The sequence below is a fragment of the Sus scrofa genome, chromosome 8 (genome assembly GCF_000003025.6).
Source record: "Sus scrofa isolate TJ Tabasco breed Duroc chromosome 8, Sscrofa11.1, whole genome shotgun sequence".
Taxonomy (NCBI): Eukaryota; Metazoa; Chordata; class Mammalia; order Artiodactyla; family Suidae; genus Sus; species Sus scrofa.
In genome coordinates this window covers 3,500,627-3,519,707 of record NC_010450.4, presented here as the reverse complement: position 1 = coordinate 3,519,707, position 19,081 = coordinate 3,500,627, and the positions used below count along the sequence as shown (strand labels likewise).

Genomic DNA, 19,081 nt, shown 5'->3' with positions numbered 1-19,081 from the left:
GCAGCCGAGCACAGATTTTATGGAGGTTTGTGGCTGGTCTCGTGAAGGTCACTGCCAGCACGCGGAGCAGACGTCACCATGGGGGACTTCAGTGCCCTTCTAGATACGAGGACAAGCGCGAATCAGGCTCATAACATCTTCTGAAGACCTGTTCTGCCAGTTTTCCCCGAGCCCAGCGTCCTCCCCCTGCTGTCCACCCTGAGCTCTTTCGGGGGGGTCGAGGTCAAGGATCGGCAGCTGCCGCGGCTCCTGATCCAGTCCGTGCGGAGGCAGGTGGCCGGGCTGGTGTCCAGGTGACATGGTTTTCCGATGCCAGGGCTCCTACCTGCTCGGCAGGAAGCACCTCCCTGGGGACTCACTCTGCTGGGCCCCCGTGTGGCTGCAGACCCGACAGGACAGCTGGGGGCCAGGGCAGCTTATCTGGAATCTCGGGTGGAGCCTGCTGTTCCCGAGACGTCTTTTCCAGCCGGGTGAGCTCAGGCTTGGATCCCGGGGCTGCCTGGTGGTCCTGAGCGGTGGGGTGCTGGAGAGTTGTGTGGCCCTCTCAATGGCTCTGGAAAGGCCCTTCCCAGGACCCACGGCCAGCCTGGGGGGTCCTTCGGGGTTGGTTATCGACGTGTGCTTTAAGCCTTACAGGTGGCACTTTCTGGAGGGAGAACAGTCTCTCTGAGTCCCTCACTGCCTCTTCCCTCCCCGCTTCCCCCCCCCCCCCGCCCCTGCCCTGCCCCGTGTCTATCAGACTCTCCCAGCCAATCACGTAGCTTAGCCTTGACTCAGTGGGAGGGTCTTCTGGGAGCCGCTGGGACATCTGACCAAAGGACTGCCCAGGCCATCCAGGTGAGCTCAGGTCCCAGGTCTCCCTCTGGCCTTGGCCCAGGTTCCAGTGTTTTGCAGCTGCGGGAACCTGCAGACACCAGTTGGGTGGGCCATGGGGTGGCGCAGGCATCTCAGCTGTGTGTGCCCAGCTCGGAGGCGGTACCTCGATTAATCCCCGACAGGTGCCCCGGGGGGGGAGTCCCTTTTATCCGCGTTATACTCTCCGGAAACTGAGGCTCAGCATTGCTGAGGACCCTGCCCAAGGCCACACAGCAGTGAGTGGCAAAGCCAGACTCCACCCTGTCCCTCTGCACAGCCTGCTCTCCCTCTGCTCCGCCGCGTGGCCCCAAGATGCCCCGACTCTTCCAGAAACATCCCATCCTGACCTCAGTAACAGCCTGGATGCGTGGATCTGGGGACTTCAGAACAATGGGGCGATGAGGGCAGCCTTCCTGGGGAGGCGGGAGGCTGGTCCATGAAGGTCGGGCAGCCAGACAAGGAAGGTCTCCGTGGCGATAGGAGGCGGGAAGTGGGACCCGTTCGGGAGCCGCTTGCTGCCAGCATGGCCCCTCCACACGCGCACCTGGTGTGGGGAGTCCTGGCTGTCCTGCGGTGAATTCTGGCACAGTCTGTCTCCAGGGTCGTGTTCCAGGCAGCTGCGCTAGTGTGGGGGGAGCGAGGTGCTACTTAGGAGCCTCTTGGGAGGGAAGAGCAAATCCTCCTGCCTCGCGGGTGGGGCTCCGGCCCCTGGCTCCTCGGAGTGATCAGATGCACCTGTGTCCCTCCCCAGCCCCTGTGTCTGGCGGACCCTAAATGCCATCGAAGCTCAAGCTTGGGCCTGGAGTCCACAGCAGGGCCAGCCCCCCTCCCTCTCTGGGCCACAGAGACTGGCGCCTGCTGGGCTGGGGTCTGTAACCTCCCTCCCTCACCAGCATTCGAACCCTGGCAGGGAGTGACGCAGAATGAAGGGGGACTCTAGACAGGGGTAGCTGCCTGCCCCCCACCCCAACTCCTGAGCCCCTGCGGTATGAGTGGGACGAGTGGGGACAGCAGCGAGTGGGAAGGTGGGTGAATCCAGGAGCTGAAGTGTGCGCGTGGCTCAGGACCCTGGCCTTTGACAGTGGCCACCTCGTGCTGGGTGACACAGGCGTTGGCAGAGAGGCGCAAGGGTGCCCCCCCACCCCCGACCCCCTCCCGGGGTCTGCTTGGCTGTTTGGGGAGGAAGCCAACCTCTGTGCAAACAGGCCAGGCTGGATGTCAGCCGTGGACCCCAGGACGCAGCCCAGCTGGCCGTGGCCTCCCCCAGGCCTTGGACGATGCCCTTGTGTGTGCAGTGACCCTGGGCAGGCGGCTGGGAACTAGTTCATTTTCATTCATTGAAGGATGACTGTCATTTTTTACACCTGGGGGCCGGGGGTCTGGCCGTGGCTGGGCCTTTCAGAGCCATCTACTCCGTGGAGACACTCGGCCCTGGTGGGAAGCTGCCCACAAAGAGCAGATCAGAGGGGGGTTTAGGCTGAAGATGGGGGTCCCCGGAGCCAGCGTTCCTTAATTCACTCAACAAACACGGGACCCAGTTCTAAGCTGGCTCTGTCCTGGGAGGTGAGAACACAGCAGGGACCACTGAGGCAGAAGCCCTGCCCCCTCGGGGCCGTGGTGCAGAAGGGAGGCTGACCATGGAGAAATCGACAGGCCGTCCCATGGTGGTAACAGCTAAGGAGAGATGAGCTGGCAGCTAGGCTGGGAAGTTCAGGGTGGGGACCAGACCAGGCCTGGCCTCGCCGGGAGGTGGCATGGGGACAAGGTCTCCAGGAAGGAGCGACCCTCAGAGAGGCCTGGGCCACTGCGCTGAGAAGCGGGCGATGGCTGGGGCGGTGATGGAGGAAGCAGGACCTGGGTGAGGCGTCTACTACACTGGTCCCAGTGAGCGGGCCCTGGCCCGGGAAGCACATCCACAGCCAGATCGTCTTCAGGGCTGCTGGGGCCATTTCCCAGACTGGGAGATGGAGACTGAACCAGGAGCTCGCGGAGCTGGCCTGCTCCCCGCCCTGGCTGTGGCGAGTTGGGGCTGGCCCGCCCTGACTCTGGGCTCTGTGCAAACCATCTGTGCACACATGAGTGTGCACACAGCCACACGCTTGCCACACACCCTGTGAAGTCACGAGTGCCCCCGAGGTCCTCCGTCCCCCGGGGTGCCCTCATGGGGCTCCCTGAATCTGGCTGTCCCCGCGCCCTGCGCCTGCTCTCACGGCCTCAGCAGCTCAGTTCCCTGCCGCCGCCTCCGCCAGGCTTTCTAATCGGAAAGGAATGTGATGAGGGTAGATAAGGGAGCAGCGGTTAAGACCCTCGGGGGAGTAGATCAGCCGTATCTGACCTAGAAACCTCGGCGCGTCTTAGGGGAGGAGATGCAAAAAGAAAACAGTGAAAGGTCTTCTAAGAGGCAGCCTAGAAATGCAAAAGCCGTGGCCAGTGGGGGAAGAGGCTAAAAAGCCCCCGTCCGACCGAGAGGGCGTCGGGGGGGGGCCCTTCTCAGACGTCATCCATCATCCATCTTTCCGAGGACCCAGGGGGCAGAGGGCATGGGCTCAGGGCTGGGAAACTGAGGCCAAGGCCATGGAGTGGTGGCGTGCAGACCTTTCCGGGCATGTGCTGTAGGGGCAGTGGGAAGCCCTAGGTGGGTGGGTGGGGGATGACCACTGGTCATCGTCCTCCATGACTGCCATGCATCTGGACCTACATGCTGTCACAGCTCTGACGTGGGCTGGTGCGAGCTGATGGTTCCCAGGCCCAGGGGTGGGGTGGGCAGAGGGAGGGGGCGTGTGGAGACCCCGCCCTGCCCGCCGGCTGCAGGGAGCTTTGGGTTGGGGGAAGGCGATGGGATGGCATCTCAGCGCTGCGTAGACTGTCACCTGCGAGACGGGTCTCACCCCCTCCTGCCCTCTCACGGGCTGACCAGTGATGCGTGACCAGTGATGTCCCAGGAAGCTGTGACCTACCAACAACTGTCAGCGGGTGTCCCGAGGAGGGGCTGCAGCTCCATCCTGTCCCAGAGAAGGGCACATGTGACTGCAGCCTCTCGGGCTCTTCCCGGAGAGCCCTGTGCTGGCGTGGGCCACAGTGGGGGTCGTGTCCCACGTGCTGTGACCCATGGCCGTCCTCAAGGGGTGCATGGTGTCCTGGGGAGACAGATGGTGACAGTCTGGCACAATGGGAAACCACAGCGGGCACGGCACCTAGGTCGGGCTCAGAGCCCCAGGAAGGCTCCCTGGAGGAGAGGGCGCCTGGGTGGGGCCGGAGAAGCGGGTGTTGCAGCTGCCCTGTACCCGGGCCTCATGAGAACGAAAACACAGCCAATGCTGTTTGGAGGAAGCCTGCAGTTTATTTAGCACTTGCATAGCCAGATGCTTCTGGGGACCCTGAGCTGGGTCTTGCTGGTCCCAGCAGACGGATGGATGCTGGTCCTTTGGGGGGAGGAAGCTCGCAGACATCTCCTCACATTGTCTCGATGTCCCCACGAGACAGGTGTGATCACCCCCATTCTACAGATGAGAAAGCCGAGGCTCCGACAGGGGGAGGGGTCTGCTCAGCCTGCCCAGCGCCCGGCCTGCTTTCTTCCCTCTCCCTGCTTAGGGCGCAGGGTGCCTCCTGCCTGTCACTAGGGCGGCCTAAGCCTGGGGTACAGGGAGGGGTCCTGCTGTGGGCCGCTTGGAGCCCAGAAACCCCTCGAAGCATGTGAGCGAAGCCCCACCTGCTCCCCAGGAAGATTTACAGATACTCACACCTCATGTGCATTTCGAGGCCACCCCAGAGAGCAGCTCTGGCCTGAGCAGGTGATGGTGGCTGTGGATGAGACCTGGTCCCCTCCCCAACTGGTCAAACAGGCACGGCCCTCCGCCCGTGACAGTCCCGCTCCTCCCCTCCTCTCCCTGCCACCGCTCACCCCAGCCATGCCCCCGTCACCAAGGTGAAGAGGGGGCACCAGCGGCCACTGCCAGGCCCCACACCACCAGCAACAGCACAGTGATGGGGAATCGGGGGAGGCACGATCCCCTCATCCCAGGCCATGGGTGACGCGTGCCAGGGCCAAGCCACGGGGCCCGGTGGTCAAGACAGACTCTGCTTCTTTCCACCCTCCCTGCTCTGAGCCTCAGTTTCTCATCTGTGAAATGGGGGTGGGGACAGCACCCACCTCATAGGGTCCTTGTGGGGTTCAAGGAGACGAGGGCCTCCGCGGGGTGGGGGGTGCTGGCCCCAGCCGGGTCTCGGGCGGCCGGGTCACGCGTGCTCTCAGGTGTGGAAGGGCGACACTTTCCACACGTGGCGCTGGCAGTGCTCCACGGCGTTGCACATCTCAGCCGTCTCCGGGCTCTCACACCAGAAGCTCGGGCCCATGACGCACTGGTCGGTGCCCAGCAGCGCGGTCCTGGGCCTGTGGCAGGCGCCCATCTTCGTGCACAGGGTCATGGGGTCCAGTATGTCCCTGAGCGTCTCGATGAACAGGGGCTGGTACTCGGTCACGAAGCGGTTGCACTGGGTCATGTAGGTCAGCGGCAGGATGCTGCAGCCGCCCTTGAACGTCCTCAGGAGGACCTGCCTGGTGCTCCTCTGCTCCAGGTTGCGGGCAGACAGGTCCAGCAGCCGCCTGCACCCGTTGCAGAAGGCGCCGTGCCTCTCCTTGTCCAGCAGGGGGGGCAGCAGGGTCGCAGGGGGCTCCGGGACGTCCCGGGCCCACCGCCGTCTGCTGCACGGCCAGATGGCCGTGCACAGCTTTTTTGGGGTGACTCTGGTCAGCAGCTCCAGCAAGGTCGGGCTGTAGGCGTCCACCAGGGTGACACACTCTCGGACCAGGGGAGCGGGCAGGGCCGAGCACAGGCGGTCCAGGGCGTGGATGATGATGGCCTGGGTGCTGTTGGATTCCAGCCAGTGGCCCAGCTTCTGGACCACTTGCAGGCACACGTCACAGATCACGCCGGCCTCCATCTGGAGCTCCTTCTCTTGCCTCGGTGACGCCAGCTCCAGGGAGGGGACTCTGTCCACCGAAGCCACGTGAGCCAAGCGGCCCCGTCCCTCCAGCTCCTCACAGAAGCCCCCCTTCTTGCAGACCTCGTGCGGGGGGACAAACCTCAGTGTTTGCTTGATGGGCGCAAAAAACTGGCGGAGGTAGTTCTTGCAGAGTGAAGCCAGGCTCGGCTCGAGGGACTCGCACTGCTCCTGTGTGGTCACCTCTGCTAGGGAGGACAGGCTGGGCCCAACGGCGTCCTGGAGCTGAGTGACCAGCCGGACGCAGTCCTGGCACACCAAGCTCGTAGCAGTCCGCACAGGGTGGAAGCTGAGGGGCCCATTGGTCATGAATGGGGCCTCTCCCTTGGATGTATCCTCCTTGGAAAGCGGCCCCGGGGCAGCCAGGTTCCTCTGCAGTGGCTGGCACAGGGTGAGTGCCACACACACCTGGGCCGGGGCGCTGCCTGGGTCCCCGTGGAGCATGCTCAGGATGGCTGAGCCGTGGGCCTCTGCCATCCCCTGGCATCTGGCCGAAGACCCCTGTCTGGGAAGCCACTCACAGGTCTTCATCACCAAAGCCAGGATGTCCGTCTCTGTGGCCTCAGGGTTCAGCCCATTGCTGGCGGCAGCCGTCACGTCCAGGCACACATCGCAGGGCAAGGTCTTGGCGGTGGGCTGGCTCCAGACAGTGCTGCGGCAATGCCCCACGGCCCCGCACCTTGTCGCCACCTGCAGGTCCCGACACCACACCACTGAGCCCTTGGCACACTCCTCGGGGCCAGAGATGGGGCCGGCCAGGGCGGTGCCCAGGACCCCGGGCAGAAGAAGCAGTGCACAGAACATGCTGCCAGGTCACTGGGCCGGCCCGGCCGCCCGGGTGCTGATATAAACCCGGCGGTCCCGCCTGCTGCGCAGTCCCAGGAGCCCCGCCCAGCTGGCACCTCCGCAGCCTGACTCATCTCCCGGTGCCCCATGGCCTGGTGTGGGCCGCTTCTGCCTGGAACCCCACTCTGCCCTCCCCCTGGATAAGCTCTCACTCATCTTTCAAGACCCACCTTGTTTACTTACGGATGAAGCAAAACTGGACTCCTTCCCGCAAAGCCCGCCGGCCCCGCCTGGCTGCGGCCGCTTCCCCGTGGCTCACTGTCCCATCCTGACCTGTTCCCGGGGCTGGGTCCCCTCCTAGATATGAGGCCCCAGGGGAATTTTTGCCCCCTTCTGGGACACACAAAATGCATTCTCTCCTTTTTATGCCGGGAGGTTAAGTGAATTCCATGGCTGGGCAAATACTGAAGCTCTGTTTTCTACATTTGGCCTTGAGATGGGCTGCCTGGCTGGCCGTGCCCTGCAGGAGCCCTTCACGTCTTCACCTGTGACAGGATCGCCGTCGCCCTCCCAGGACAGCCCCGCACGGGAGAGCCTCCCGGCCCCGTTGGCTTCTTCCTTCTGGAAACTTGGCCGAGTGTGTGCTGGTCCACTCTTGGTAGGAAGATGGTGGTGGAAAGAAAACAAACACAGAAGGATTTCGTCTCATTCCTGTGTCTCTTAGGCTCTTACTATTCTTCCTGAGCTTTAAAAAGAATTACCAGGTGAGAGAGTCAGTGCTGGGCAGGTGCATGCAGGTGTCCTGGTTTGGATGCTGTCCAGTAAATGGAGAGTTCAGAGCCAGCCTCGCCTTTGGCCTGATTTCCACACGGTTCCCAGCTCCCGCTGGGCCTCCCGGGATGGGCAGGTCAGAGACCCAAGGGGAGGGCCCTTGGTGGGCGTGAGACTCTCGGTTGGTGCCGCCCCCCCATCCCCCCAGTTCCGGGGCTCTGAGGGCCCCGTGGGGCATTCCGTACCCCCAGCTATGTGGGTCAGGCTTGGGGCCTGAGGTTGCAGCGGCCCCGGTGGAGGAATGTGGCCGGGGCTGTTCCGTCTGCCTTCCTCCGGGGTGTGGGGCTGGGAAGAGCACACGAAAAACGGGGTGCCCTGAGCTCTCGTTGCACCCTGGACTGTGGTTCCTTTGCACCGGAGGACAGACACCTTTTGGGATGAAGGGAGTCTGGGCGTGTGCTCAGGTGCACGGATGGTAGCTGCCCAGCTCCAGGGGCTCCATCGGCAGAGGTGGGGCTGGAGGCTCGGTGCCTGGGCCAGGCAGGACTCGGCTCATTTCAACACACTTCATTCAGGGCATCGCCTGGAATTCCAGGGCACCCACTCTCATCCTACGCGACTGTGGGCCCAGGGCCCAGCATGCAGGAGGCCCTGCCCCATGGCGTGGACGGGCCTGCACCAGGGCCCCCCGGGCAGTCCCTGGCCTCCTGCTCGGCCCTCTTGCCCACTGCCTTGGCCTCCTTCCCTGGACACTGTTCTTCCCAGAGGTCCAGAACATTCTCCTCACTGATGGAAAACTGAATGGTTTTTTATTTCTAAGAAGCATAGGGAGTTTCTGTCTTGGCACAGTGGAAATGAATCCAACTGGTAACCATGAGGATTCGGGTTCGATCCCTGGGCTCACTCGGTGGTTTAGGATCCGGCTGTGGTGTGGGTTGCAGATGTGACTTGGATCCCGCGTTGCTGTGGCTGTGGTAGTGGCTGTGGTGTAGGCTGTCAGCTGCAGCTCTGATTCACTCCTAGCCTGGGAATTACCATATGCCTCGGGTGCATCCTTAAAAAGCAAAAAAAAAAAAAAAAAAAAAAAAAAAAAAAAGAACCCGACTAGTATCCATGAGCACTCAGGTGAGGACTCAGGTTTGATCCCTGGCCTCGCTCAGTGAGTTAAGGATCGGGTATTGCTGTGGCTGTGATGTAGGCCGGCAGCTGCCGCTCTGATTCAACCCCTAGCCCAGAAACTTCCATATGCCATGGGTGCAGCTCTAAAAAGAAAGTACATAGGAGACTTTTTTCTTGGACTTCCTAATTTTAAAATTTTTATTAAAATATTTTGTGTATGCAGGAAAAGGCGCAGATTTTGTGTTCAGCTCAGTGAAGACCCACAAACCTGCACCCAGATCCAAATAGAATATTGGCAGTTCCCGGCAGCCCCCTTCCAGACACCCCGGGCCTGCCCCTGCCTCACTGGCTGCCAGGAACCGGGACTGTTTCAGGTCTGACTCTGTGCTGATGAGGTCCATCTGGCTGCTGCACTCTCAGTTCTGTGCAGAATTTGTTGGGTGAATTCACAGTGAATTCATCTATTCTGCTCTCCTTGGGCCTCGTGTCGTGTCCAGTTTGGCTCCAGACATTTCTGTGTGTGTCCAGGGACCCACGTGTCTCCCCATCCATGCTGGGCTTCCTCGAGGAGCGGAATTGCAGAGGTCAGTGGGCAGGTGTCCAGTAGATGCCGACAGGTGGCTGTGCTGGTCCCCACTATCCTCAGAAACATTTGATGAGTTCTGGTTGGGAGAACTATTGCAAAAATAGAGCAAGGGACTCGCGGAGACCTGTCACTCAGGCACGTTTGCCCATTTGCTCGGGGGGTGCCCCTCCCCCGCTCTCCTCCCATCCACCTGTCCGGCCATCCCTCTGTCCACCTGCATTTATGCGTACGTGCTTTCTTCCGGCCTGTTGAGAGCACATCGTGTCCAGTGTACATTTCCTCAGGACAGGGACATTCTCCCAGGTACTCGCAGCGCAGGACTGTAATGTTGACACAATACATTGCTTCGCCAAGAGCCTGTGTGTCCCCAGAGCTGCCCTGTGTCCTCGTCTCACTTTCTGGGCCGAGCTCCAGGATCACAGGCTGTGTGTGCTTGTCAAGGCTTCTCGGCCACCTGTCGTGTGTCTTTGGTGACATCAGAGTGCTGGGGGCTGTTTGGTAGAACGCCCTCCCCTCGAGTCCGCCCGGCTTTCCTCACGGTTACATGGGGCAGGAACCCCCGTGCCCCGTGGGGAGGGAGGCTGTGGGCCAGCCCGGTCCTGCTGATCTCGGGGCCACTTGCTGAAGGTCTGCCTCTTTCCCTCGCTGTGAAGGTCCTGCTTGCTTTCTGTCATGAATACCATTTAGAAAGGTACTTGGAGGGCACACCAGTCTGTCCTCCTCAAACGTGTACCCATGCGTGTTAGCGTCGCCGATCATTCGCCAGCCCCGTCTCCCCGGGGTCTCTAAGCTGCTGCTGCTCTTCTTCTGTAACAAAGACCTTTCTCTCCTCCCTCCTTCCTTTCTTCCTTCCAATGGGATGCGGGAGGGCTGACCTGATCGAACCGATTGTCATCCACAATGACAACTGTTCTGATGCCTGAAGGGCCCAGATCGCAGCACTGGGGCCCTCTGAGCTGGCCTGTGTGTTTCTGCCGGGTGCCCATCGTTCTTGGAGGCCTTCTGTACTTGCTCGCGGACGCTCGGCCCAGCCTCCTCTTGTGCCTTCCGTGAACCAGCCCTGGAATCAGCCTGCTCTCCGAGGTATTTAGAAGCCACGAGCCAGACACTAGATGTGCCCACTGTGACTGTGGCGTCACTACATCCAGCGGTCTGGGTGAACAGAGCTGCGAACACCTTTCCTCTTATTGATGGGGGGAGGGTGAGGGATAAAGGAAAGAGGAAGTTTATATTCACACAGAAATAGAGAGACAGACTTTCATAGATATAGAAACAGGCAGGTACCTACAGGGGAACACCTGTGTGTATGTGTGCATATCATCCATTTGTCGTATGTCTTTTTTTTTTTTTTTTTCTTTGTCTTTTTAGAGCCCCACCCGCGGCATATGGAGGTTGCCAGGCTAGGGGTTGAATCGGAGCTGCAGCTGCTGGCCTACACCACAGCCACAGTGGTGCCCATATCCGAGCTGCCTCTGTGACCTACACCACAGCTCATGGCAACGCCGGATCCTTAACCCACTGAACGAGGCCAGGGGTTGAACCTGTGTCCTCATGGGCACTAGTCAGGTTTGTTACCACTGAGCCACAGTGGGAACTCCCATTTATCATATGTCTTCATAAGATTATGAGTTTGCTCTGATCCTTAGACAACATTCTAGTTCCCCCCCCCCCTTTTTTCCTATACCTGAGGCAGATGGAAGTTCCTGGGCCAGGGACTGAACACATACCACAGCAGTGATGCCAACTGCTGCAGTGACAGTGCCGGATCCTTAACCTACTGTACCGCAAGGGAGCTCCCCTTTTCTTTATTTTTAACTCCCCTGCCCAACAGTGAGTAGCCTGCTCCCGTTACCCTTATTCTGTTTACTCATTTGCTGAACCCCACAGTATACACACAGTCATTTCAGAAGCGCTAACGCCTACCCCTGTGAAAATCAAAACCCACGAACCAGACTTCTGTACTTGTGTGCATTTGTCTGCATCTTCCTGAGATGAAACAGGTATATCAAAATGTGCCCCTCATAACGTGAGTCGGTGAGTTCCGTCAAACACACACAAGGGTGTAAACCACACCCGTTGAGGCGTGCAAGCCCCGGGCCCCTTCCCTATCGCCCCTCAACCAGAGCCAACGCCTTTCTGATTTTCCTCCCTTAGACCAGTTCACCTCTTTCTGCATCCGTGTCAGTGGGAAGCGTGTGTTTTCACCGTGTCTGCTGCTCTCACTCTGCTGTTCCTGCAGCTCCCTGCACCTCGCTGCTGGGCAGTGTCCCCTGGGTGACCTGCCATAGTGTCGCCATGGGGTGGCATTGTGCGTGGGGTTATTTGAGCACTGCTGCTCTGTACTTGGGGATGATGTGAGGTGGACAGTGGGCCCTTCTGTTGGGGGCACCTGGGGCCTGGGGTCTGGGTTGCTGAGCAGATGCACCAGCCATGACATGGTGGCACCTGGCTGTCACTGCATTAGCGCTGCTGCCCACTACTCTGATTTCACCCTGCAGAAGGTGCCAGGAACGATAAAAGTGTACCTCTACCACCTACTGTCTAACAGATGGCAGGCAGCATTTGCTGTATTTTTTATGAGTTCCATTTGTTTAAAAAATTATCTGGAAGTTACTTACTTTTTCTTTCCAAGTAAAGATCAGACTGGTCCCAATAGGATTGGGGGTAGGAGGGGGCGTTTTGTGGGTGTGGACCCTCCTGAGGAGCCAGGGTCTGGGAGGGGCGTAGAGGAGCTGGGGAGAGCTTGCAGCCTGCTTGCTTCCCGGAGGACCAGCTTGAAGGGGGGAACCGGGAGGTCCTGGTGCCTGAGGGTCCTTTCTCAGCACTTTGCCGGACGCCCTGGTCTCCACATCGCCATCAGTCCCGGAGGCCGCCCTGCCGTGTGGGCAGGACCGAGCTGTCTTGCTCACTCTTCTGCCCACACAGGGTGACCCCTGGGGGGCCCGTGTTCTGCAGCCTCTGAGCACAGGGGCACCAGCTTCTCCCAGTCCCTCCCTTCCTTCACGGCAGCTTTCCCCGAGGGGATGCCCCCGCCCACCCCCTGCTCTTCGTGCCTCCTCTGGGTGACACTCCTGGGACTGTGCTGGGACTGGGGGGATTCCCGCGTCGCTTATGTCCCACGTATTTGTGCAGCTCCTGCTGTGAGCCGGAGCTCAGAGGGGAGGGGACCAGTGAGGAGCAGATGTTTTGGGGACCAACCACGAACATGTAAATGCCACTGACCCGTCTAGCGCCCGGTAGAAACAATGTTTGTGCAGTAAAGTGGCCCAGGGCGAGCGCGGGGTGGTGGCCAGTGCCCTGGGCAGTCTGTGGGCCCTGGGACAGTGACCTGAGCACAGCACACAGATATGGGGGGCACCCAGGGGGAGCAGAAGGTGGGTGTGACATGCTGAGGGTGCAGTGGCCAGGAGGCCGTGGGGCCAGTGTGAGGCTGGGTGGGTCTTCTGAGCCAGCGAGCCACCCCCCAACCCCAGGCATTTGTTCTACTGAGGAGGTGGAGGTAGGATTTACCCAAGTGCTCTTTTTATAAGGTCTGAGGAGAGAGGGGAGCAGGAGAGAGGGTGGAGAGGGGAGCAGGAGAGAGGGTGGAGAGGGGACCAGGTGAGAGGTGAAGAGGGGACCAGGTGAGGGGGGTGGAGAGGGGACCAGGTGAGGGGTGGAGAGGGGACCAGGTGAGGGCGTGGAGAGGGGACCAGGTGAGGGGTGGAGAGGGGACCAGGTGAGGGCGTGGAGAGGGGACCAGGTGAGGGGTGGAGAGGGGACCAGGTGAGGGGTGGGGAGGGGACCGTGCAGGGGGGGAGTGGAGAGGGGACCAGGTGAGGGGTTTGGGAGGTAGCCCAAGGCCAGGGTCAGAGCCTCCTCCAGGTGAGCACCCCGCCCCCGAGAGCCTTGGAAGAAGGGGCTGCGGTATGGGGGCCCAGTGTTTCCTGGCTGAGCTGGATGGTGGGTGGGAACAGCCGGGCAGAGGCGAGGGTGGCCGGGGAGCTGCGGGGGAGGCCGGGACTCATACCTGAGCCAACAAGCGAGGGCGTGTGCAAGCCGAGCAGAGCTCCGGGACAGGAGGGCCGTGATTCCTGAGCGGGGCGGAGGCGAGGGGATGCTGGGATGCTCCGTCATAGCATCTTCCAAGCACAAGGTACCGCGTGGGCTTCACCACCGAGCCCCAGAGAGGAGCTGAACCTGCAGACCGCGAGCACAGATCAGCACCATCCACCCTTCCCGCGAGGCCGGGGTCAGCTCAGCGCCCCTCGCGTGGAGATGCACGTGCTCCTGGCTGGGTGGTTTGCAGGGGGCTGGGGCTGCAGAGTGACCAGCATTTCACGGGTGGGCGAGGTGGGCGGGGGCACCTCTCCCACTCCAGCTGCCCCCAACCTGGGACTGGCCGCCCTCAGAGGCCCCCCAAAACCTGGGCTTCCCAGTAACAGCAGAGGATGGAGACCCCCCACCCCAACACTGGCGCTGGAGGCCAGAGTCTGACACAGGGCGTTGGGAGGGCTGAGCTCTGGGGGAGGGCCTTCCTTGCCTCTTTCTGGGCTCTGGGGGGCCAGGAGCCGTTGGTGTCCCTTGGCGTGTGGCCGCGTCCCTCCAGTCTCTGCCTCTGCCATCACACGGCCTTCTCCCCGTGTCCCTGTGTCTCTCTGGGTCAAATTTCCTCTTTTTATGAGGATGTTAGCCCCCGGAGTAGGGCCCACTTTAATCCAGTAGGACTTCATCTTAACCAGTTCCACCTAGAAAAACCCCGATTTTTTTTTTTTTTAATTTAAAAAATTTGTCTTTTTATGGCCGCAGCCGTGGCCTCTGGACGTTCCCAGGCTAGAGATGGAATGCGAGACGCAGCTGCTGCAAAGCCAGATCCTCTGACCCACTGCGCTGGGCCGGGGATCAAACCCGCATCTCCATGGCAACCCAAGCCACTACAGTCGGATTTGTAACCCGCTGTGCCACAGCAGGAACTCCCAAAGACCCCATTTCTAAAATAAGGTCATCTTCATAGGTCCTGGGGGTCAGGACCTCAGCCTGTCTTTTAGGGACACGATTCATTCCATCCACAGCAGATGAGTTCTGGGCACTGCTGACCTTGACCTTAAACACTGGCTGTTCTTGGGATCCAGCCTTGGCCCTGAGCAGCCTGGGGCAGAGACCCCTCTGCCTGGAGAGCCTCTGGGATTGGAACGAGGCACCTGGGTGTCACTGGAGCACCTGGGACACGCCAGCCCCTAGACACGGTGTGGAAAGCTCTTCTTAGCCCGTGGCAAGTCTCAGAGGCTTGGAGCTCAGCTCTGGGACATGCAGGCCTGAGCGGCTCCAGGCTTGGCGGGCCAGACCTAGACCCTGGTCCCTACAACCCCAAATCCTGGGGAGGCGCTGGATCTTCCAGCCCCAGCGGCCCCCACCTCCAGGCACTTAGGAGCCCCAGGGGGGTGGGACGTAAAGACAGAGGGCAGAGAAGCCAGAAGGCTTAGGGGTGTAGACGCAAGGGTGTGGGACTCCGAGGGCCGGGGCCTCCGACACACGAGCCTCCAGAGCCCAGAGACCTTCCCTCGGGGTTCTGGGATGCCAGCCTCGCCAAGTGCCTTCCTCCCGCGCATCCCGAAGCTGGCACAGGTGCTTTCCCGCGGGCACCCTCCAGGTGCTGGGCCTGCCCCGCCTCCCGGCCAGGCTGCTCTCAACAAGCCCCACTCGGCCAGCCGGCCCACCCGGGGAGGCGGCTCTGGAAGAGTGCCCGGGAGAGCCAGCAGGCCTCCTTGGCAGGTAAAGTAGGTTAGCTCACCCCCACAGGTGCAGGGAGAAGGCTGGCGACGTGGGCAGCGTCGTCTTTACTCTGTTAGAAGAGGGGAAAGAAAACCCCGAGCGCAGGCAGCCTGCGTCGTGTCTGCTTGGCTTCGCTCTGATGTACAGGTTCAGCCAGTGTGGACTGAGCACCTGCTATGTGCTAAGTGCTGCTCTAAGAACTGGGGATGTTTGAATGAGTGAAACAGAAAACGCTGTGCTCCTGGAACTAGCGGGAGGAAGCAGACATGAAACCAGTTACATACGCAGGTGGTGTGAGAGGGAGAGAGGTGATGACGGGGGAGGGGGGGCGTCAGAAGTGGGCCTGGTCAGCAATTTCAATATTTGGGTGAAACCTTGAGAAGGTGTAAGAACCAGGTAGGTGTCTGGGGAACTCCAGAGGGACTGTGCAAAGGCCCTGTGGCCGGTGGTTCGCGAACAGCAAGGAGGTCTGGGTGGAAGCCCAGGGAGCTGCTCGGGAAGAGTCAGGTCACTGTCGTGATCCAGGCGAGATCCAGGCGACGGCCTGATGGGAGGGTGGGTGGCGGCCATTAGAGCCGTCTGGATGTTTGCTGGTTTGAACGTGGACCCTGAGAGAGGAGTCAGGGACCAGCCCCACGTTAGACCTGAGCACCTGGGAAGCTGGTCTGGAGGAGGGGGATCCAGGCAGGTGGACCTGTCGGCCGGCCGGTTGTTGTGCCATCCAGGTGAGAGGCAGGTGTCTGACCCTGGGCGTGGCGTGGAGGAGGGTGGGGGAGGACCGGCCCATCACCCTGGGTGGCGAGACTGGAGGCGAGGGGATGGGTGGAGGCCCAGGCTTGCCTGATGGGCAGCGGGCGTGGGCCTTCCTCCCAAGGAGAGGACTGGGTTGGGGGTGGGCAAATGGTGACCTTAGGATGGAGGTGACCAGGCTGAGAGCGGGCGTTGGGACAGGCTGTCAGCGCCCAGCAGGGAGGTCCAGGCTGGGGTGAAAATATGCACGTCCCAGCCAGGGTGGTATTGAGGCTCCTGAAAGCTGCTGGGAGGAGCCGAGGTTGACGAGGGAGGAACCCGTGGGAGGGATTTGAAGACTGTGTCTGCCCGTTGACTTAAGCTTCCGCCCAGCCCCCGGCCCACCTCCCAGAGGGACCCAATTTCTCTCCTCTGAACCCAGCCGGCGACATCGGCACGTGTGCTGGTGGCCATAGCTTTCCTTGCCACCAGCCCTGGCTATTTCCTGGGCTACTTAGCAAAGCACGGGGCTGGGGGCTCGAACCCCAGAAGTTGACTCTCTCTGGTTGGTTCTGGAGGCCAGAAGTCAGGTCAGGGAGTCTGCGAGGCTGGCTTCTCCTGAGGCCTGGAGGGAGCCTCTGCCAGGCTTCCACTCTGGCTCCCGGGGGTTTGCTGGCAGGGTTGGTTTTCCGAGGCTGGCGGAAGCATCACTCGGTTTCTGCCTCCCACTTCATGTGCCTTCTCCCTGTGGGCCTGGCTCTGCCGCCCCGCCCTGCCCCCCGCCGTCTCCTTTTTATCAGGACACCCGTCATTGGGTTAGGGGCTCACCCGGCTCCAGAACGATTCATTTTAACTCACTTTAACAAACCCATCTGCAGCAACCCTGTTCCCTGGTAAGGTAGCATTCTGCAGCCCTGGGGGTTAAACTGTAACACACGAATTGCAACCCATCGCAGTCGTTCTCATTGGGTATTTAGGCGCCTGCATGGTGGCTGTAGGACTGCAGGCTGCCACCCACCCCCACCCTCCATCCTGCGCATGGGGTATGTGGGTCTCCCTGTGCAGGTGCCGTGTTGAGCGCCCCCAGGGATGCCCCCGGGGAGCCCTCACTGCGGCCCGGCCCAGCCAGAGGCCCTGTGCCCACCTCATTTCAAGGTGAGATCAGGCGTTTGAGGACCTGCCAGTCCCAGAGCTGGTGATAGCCGGGGCTGGCCTTGAAACCAGGCAGCCACCCTCTGGGTCCCCTGGCCGTGGGGACTGTCCCTCCTCCTCCTGTCCCTCCACACCCTGGGTTCTCCAGACCCCTGGCCGCCCGGGGGGACAGGAGCAGGGTTATCCTGGTTGTGCCCGTGGGCGAGGAGCCGGGGCTGAATGCTCCCAGGAATGGCCCCGAACTTCCAGCTCCAGATCATTTTCCCCTTCCTCCGTCCCAAGGATCTAGAAGGGCACTGGGGAGCCATGGGCGCTGCTAGAGCAGAGGAGGGCCTTGTTCGGGGCAGGGCAGGGTGGGGCTGGGCTAGACAGGCAAGTGCTCTGCTCACCAGGGGGTGGCCAGAGACCCCTTCTCAGAGGGAAGGCCAGGCAGCTTCTTCTAGGGCAGAAGGGCCGCCAGCCCCCGCCCTGCCCCTGCCCCCGCAGCTCTGGGTCACAGGAGGAGGGGTCCTTTTGTTTGGGAGTCTGTGCCACAGCTGACTTGCTTGTTTGGAGGCGCTGGGCTGAGATCCCCTCTTCTGGGCCTGCAGAGGGGGCTGCGGGGAGGAGAGTGCTCACGGTCGGGGCCTGGTGTCCCCAGGGCTCCAGCTCACGGGGTGACTTGTCCTCCCCTTTATTGGTCACTTAGGACACGCGGGGCCTGTGTGAGCCGCTCGCCCTTTACACACGGTCCCTCCTTCTCCAGGACGACCTTGTGAGGCAGTAGCACAGCGTCCTTCCTCACCCATTTCACAGCTGAGAAGGCTGAGGCCCGGGGGGCCGGCCACTCTCCTCGGGGGCGGCTCGTGTGTACACAGCCATCACCCTAGATCCCGTCGCTTCTGTTCACGTGTCAAGCCCGTCGGGAAAGTGCTCTATTTTCCATGGACGTTTAGGTGCACAGTTCCCGAATAAATTAATCCACAGGTGGGCGTGTGGGCTTCAAACCACGGCAGGGAGAGCCAGCCAGTCTGGGGCCCTCCAGGCTCCGCAGCCAGGGAGGCAGGCTCAGGACAGGCACCCTGGCTCCTGCCACCCGCCAGGAGGACGCTGCTGCCATCAGAGATGGATCCTAAATTAAAACATTTCGATGATGAGACAGTTCAGGCCGTGGGAAACCATGTCCCCGGCGCCTGCGCCCGTGGCCGTGAGGTTAGGCGGATGTTGGCATCTTGCATGTGTTGCAGTTCGTTGGCACCGTGAAGCCTCGCGGATGCAGCCCTGGCCTCTCTCCCAGCCCCGGCCTGCCCTTGTCCCCACTGGCTCTGACGTCAGTCTGTGTCCATAAACAAAGGCTGCCACTGAGTCTGTGCCGTATATGTGCTCGCAGTGTCCCACGCAGGAGCTCCTCTCCCCGCGGTGCTGTGTTGGAGACGGCTCTCTGTTGAGCGGTGGGATTCCACTGTCGGAATAACCCCCACTGATCTGTTTCCTCTCAGAGGGACCGCGTTTGTTCCTCCCCCAGGTTTTGCTCTTTTGGCCCCTCCCCGTCTGCAGCCTTGAGTCTCCCAGCGCACCTGCGCGAGCTCAGGTCTGGTCCCCTGGAGGCGGACTGCTGCTGCTCGAGCACGAAGCATCACCAGATGCGGTCAAGGTGTGCTCCCTGTGCTGGCCCTGCAGAGGGCTAACTAGGACCTCGAGGTCAAGGTCGCGTATTCCAAAGACGGTGCTTCCCTCCCTCCCTCCTTCTCTCCCCCCTCCTCCTCCCCTCCCGGGCACACAGCAGTGTGGTGGAATTCCTGCCCACCAACCAGGAGACGCACTCTTGCTTTGCTACCCACCCGTGAGCAACGTGGGGCAGGTTTCCATGTGGTGCTGCGCTTCCATCTCCCACCTGTCAGGTGGGGTGACAATCCCCCTCCACAGGTTGCCGTGACCCCGAGTCTCGCTCAGATGGGGGATGCGCGTGGCACGGGGTTCAATAAATGTTGGATGGTGTCATTTGTTCATTCATCGATTCATGGTCCATCCAACCACCCCCTAAGCCCTCAGTGCTCACGTGGGGGGTCGGCTCCCCGCCCATCCGCCCAGCCCTGGGGAGCCCCCTGCATGCCCCTTCCCCAGCTGGGCCTGGAGGTTGAGCTTCTCAGGTGGATTCTGCTTTGTCTTTGGTGGGGCCGCCTTTGGCCTGAAAACCGCTCCAAGTTTCCAGGAATCTGATAGCCTTCTTCCCTGTGGAGCTTGCACAGCCAGAAATTCCACCTCCCCCCACCCCACCCTGGGGGTCCCAGGGAGCTGCCCTCCTGCCCCAGAGGGGGGCTTGTGAGAAAGGCATCTGGGGCCAGGATCGGG

General features: G+C 61.3%; 2 protein-coding genes across 9 annotated transcripts in view; one reads left to right on the top strand and one right to left on the bottom strand.

Moving 5' to 3' along the window:
- SORCS2 (sortilin related VPS10 domain containing receptor 2) overlaps positions 1–19,081 on the top strand; it is a 507,916-nt gene that overhangs the window by 195,295 nt on the left and 293,540 nt on the right. The window lies entirely within an intron of this gene.
- PSAPL1 (prosaposin-like 1) lies at positions 4,176–8,464 on the bottom strand. Its single transcript, XM_003482340.3, has one exon. It carries the CDS (start codon positions 6,658–6,660, stop codon positions 5,104–5,106), a length of 1,557 nt encoding a protein of 518 aa, XP_003482388.1. The 5' UTR covers positions 6,661–8,464; the 3' UTR covers positions 4,176–5,103.

Bases quoted from the DNA above. Each gene is read 5' to 3' on its own strand.
- PSAPL1 (XM_003482340.3), bottom strand. From the start codon at position 6,660: ATGTTCTGTGCACTGCTTCTTCTGCCCGGGGTCCTGGGCACCGCCCTG.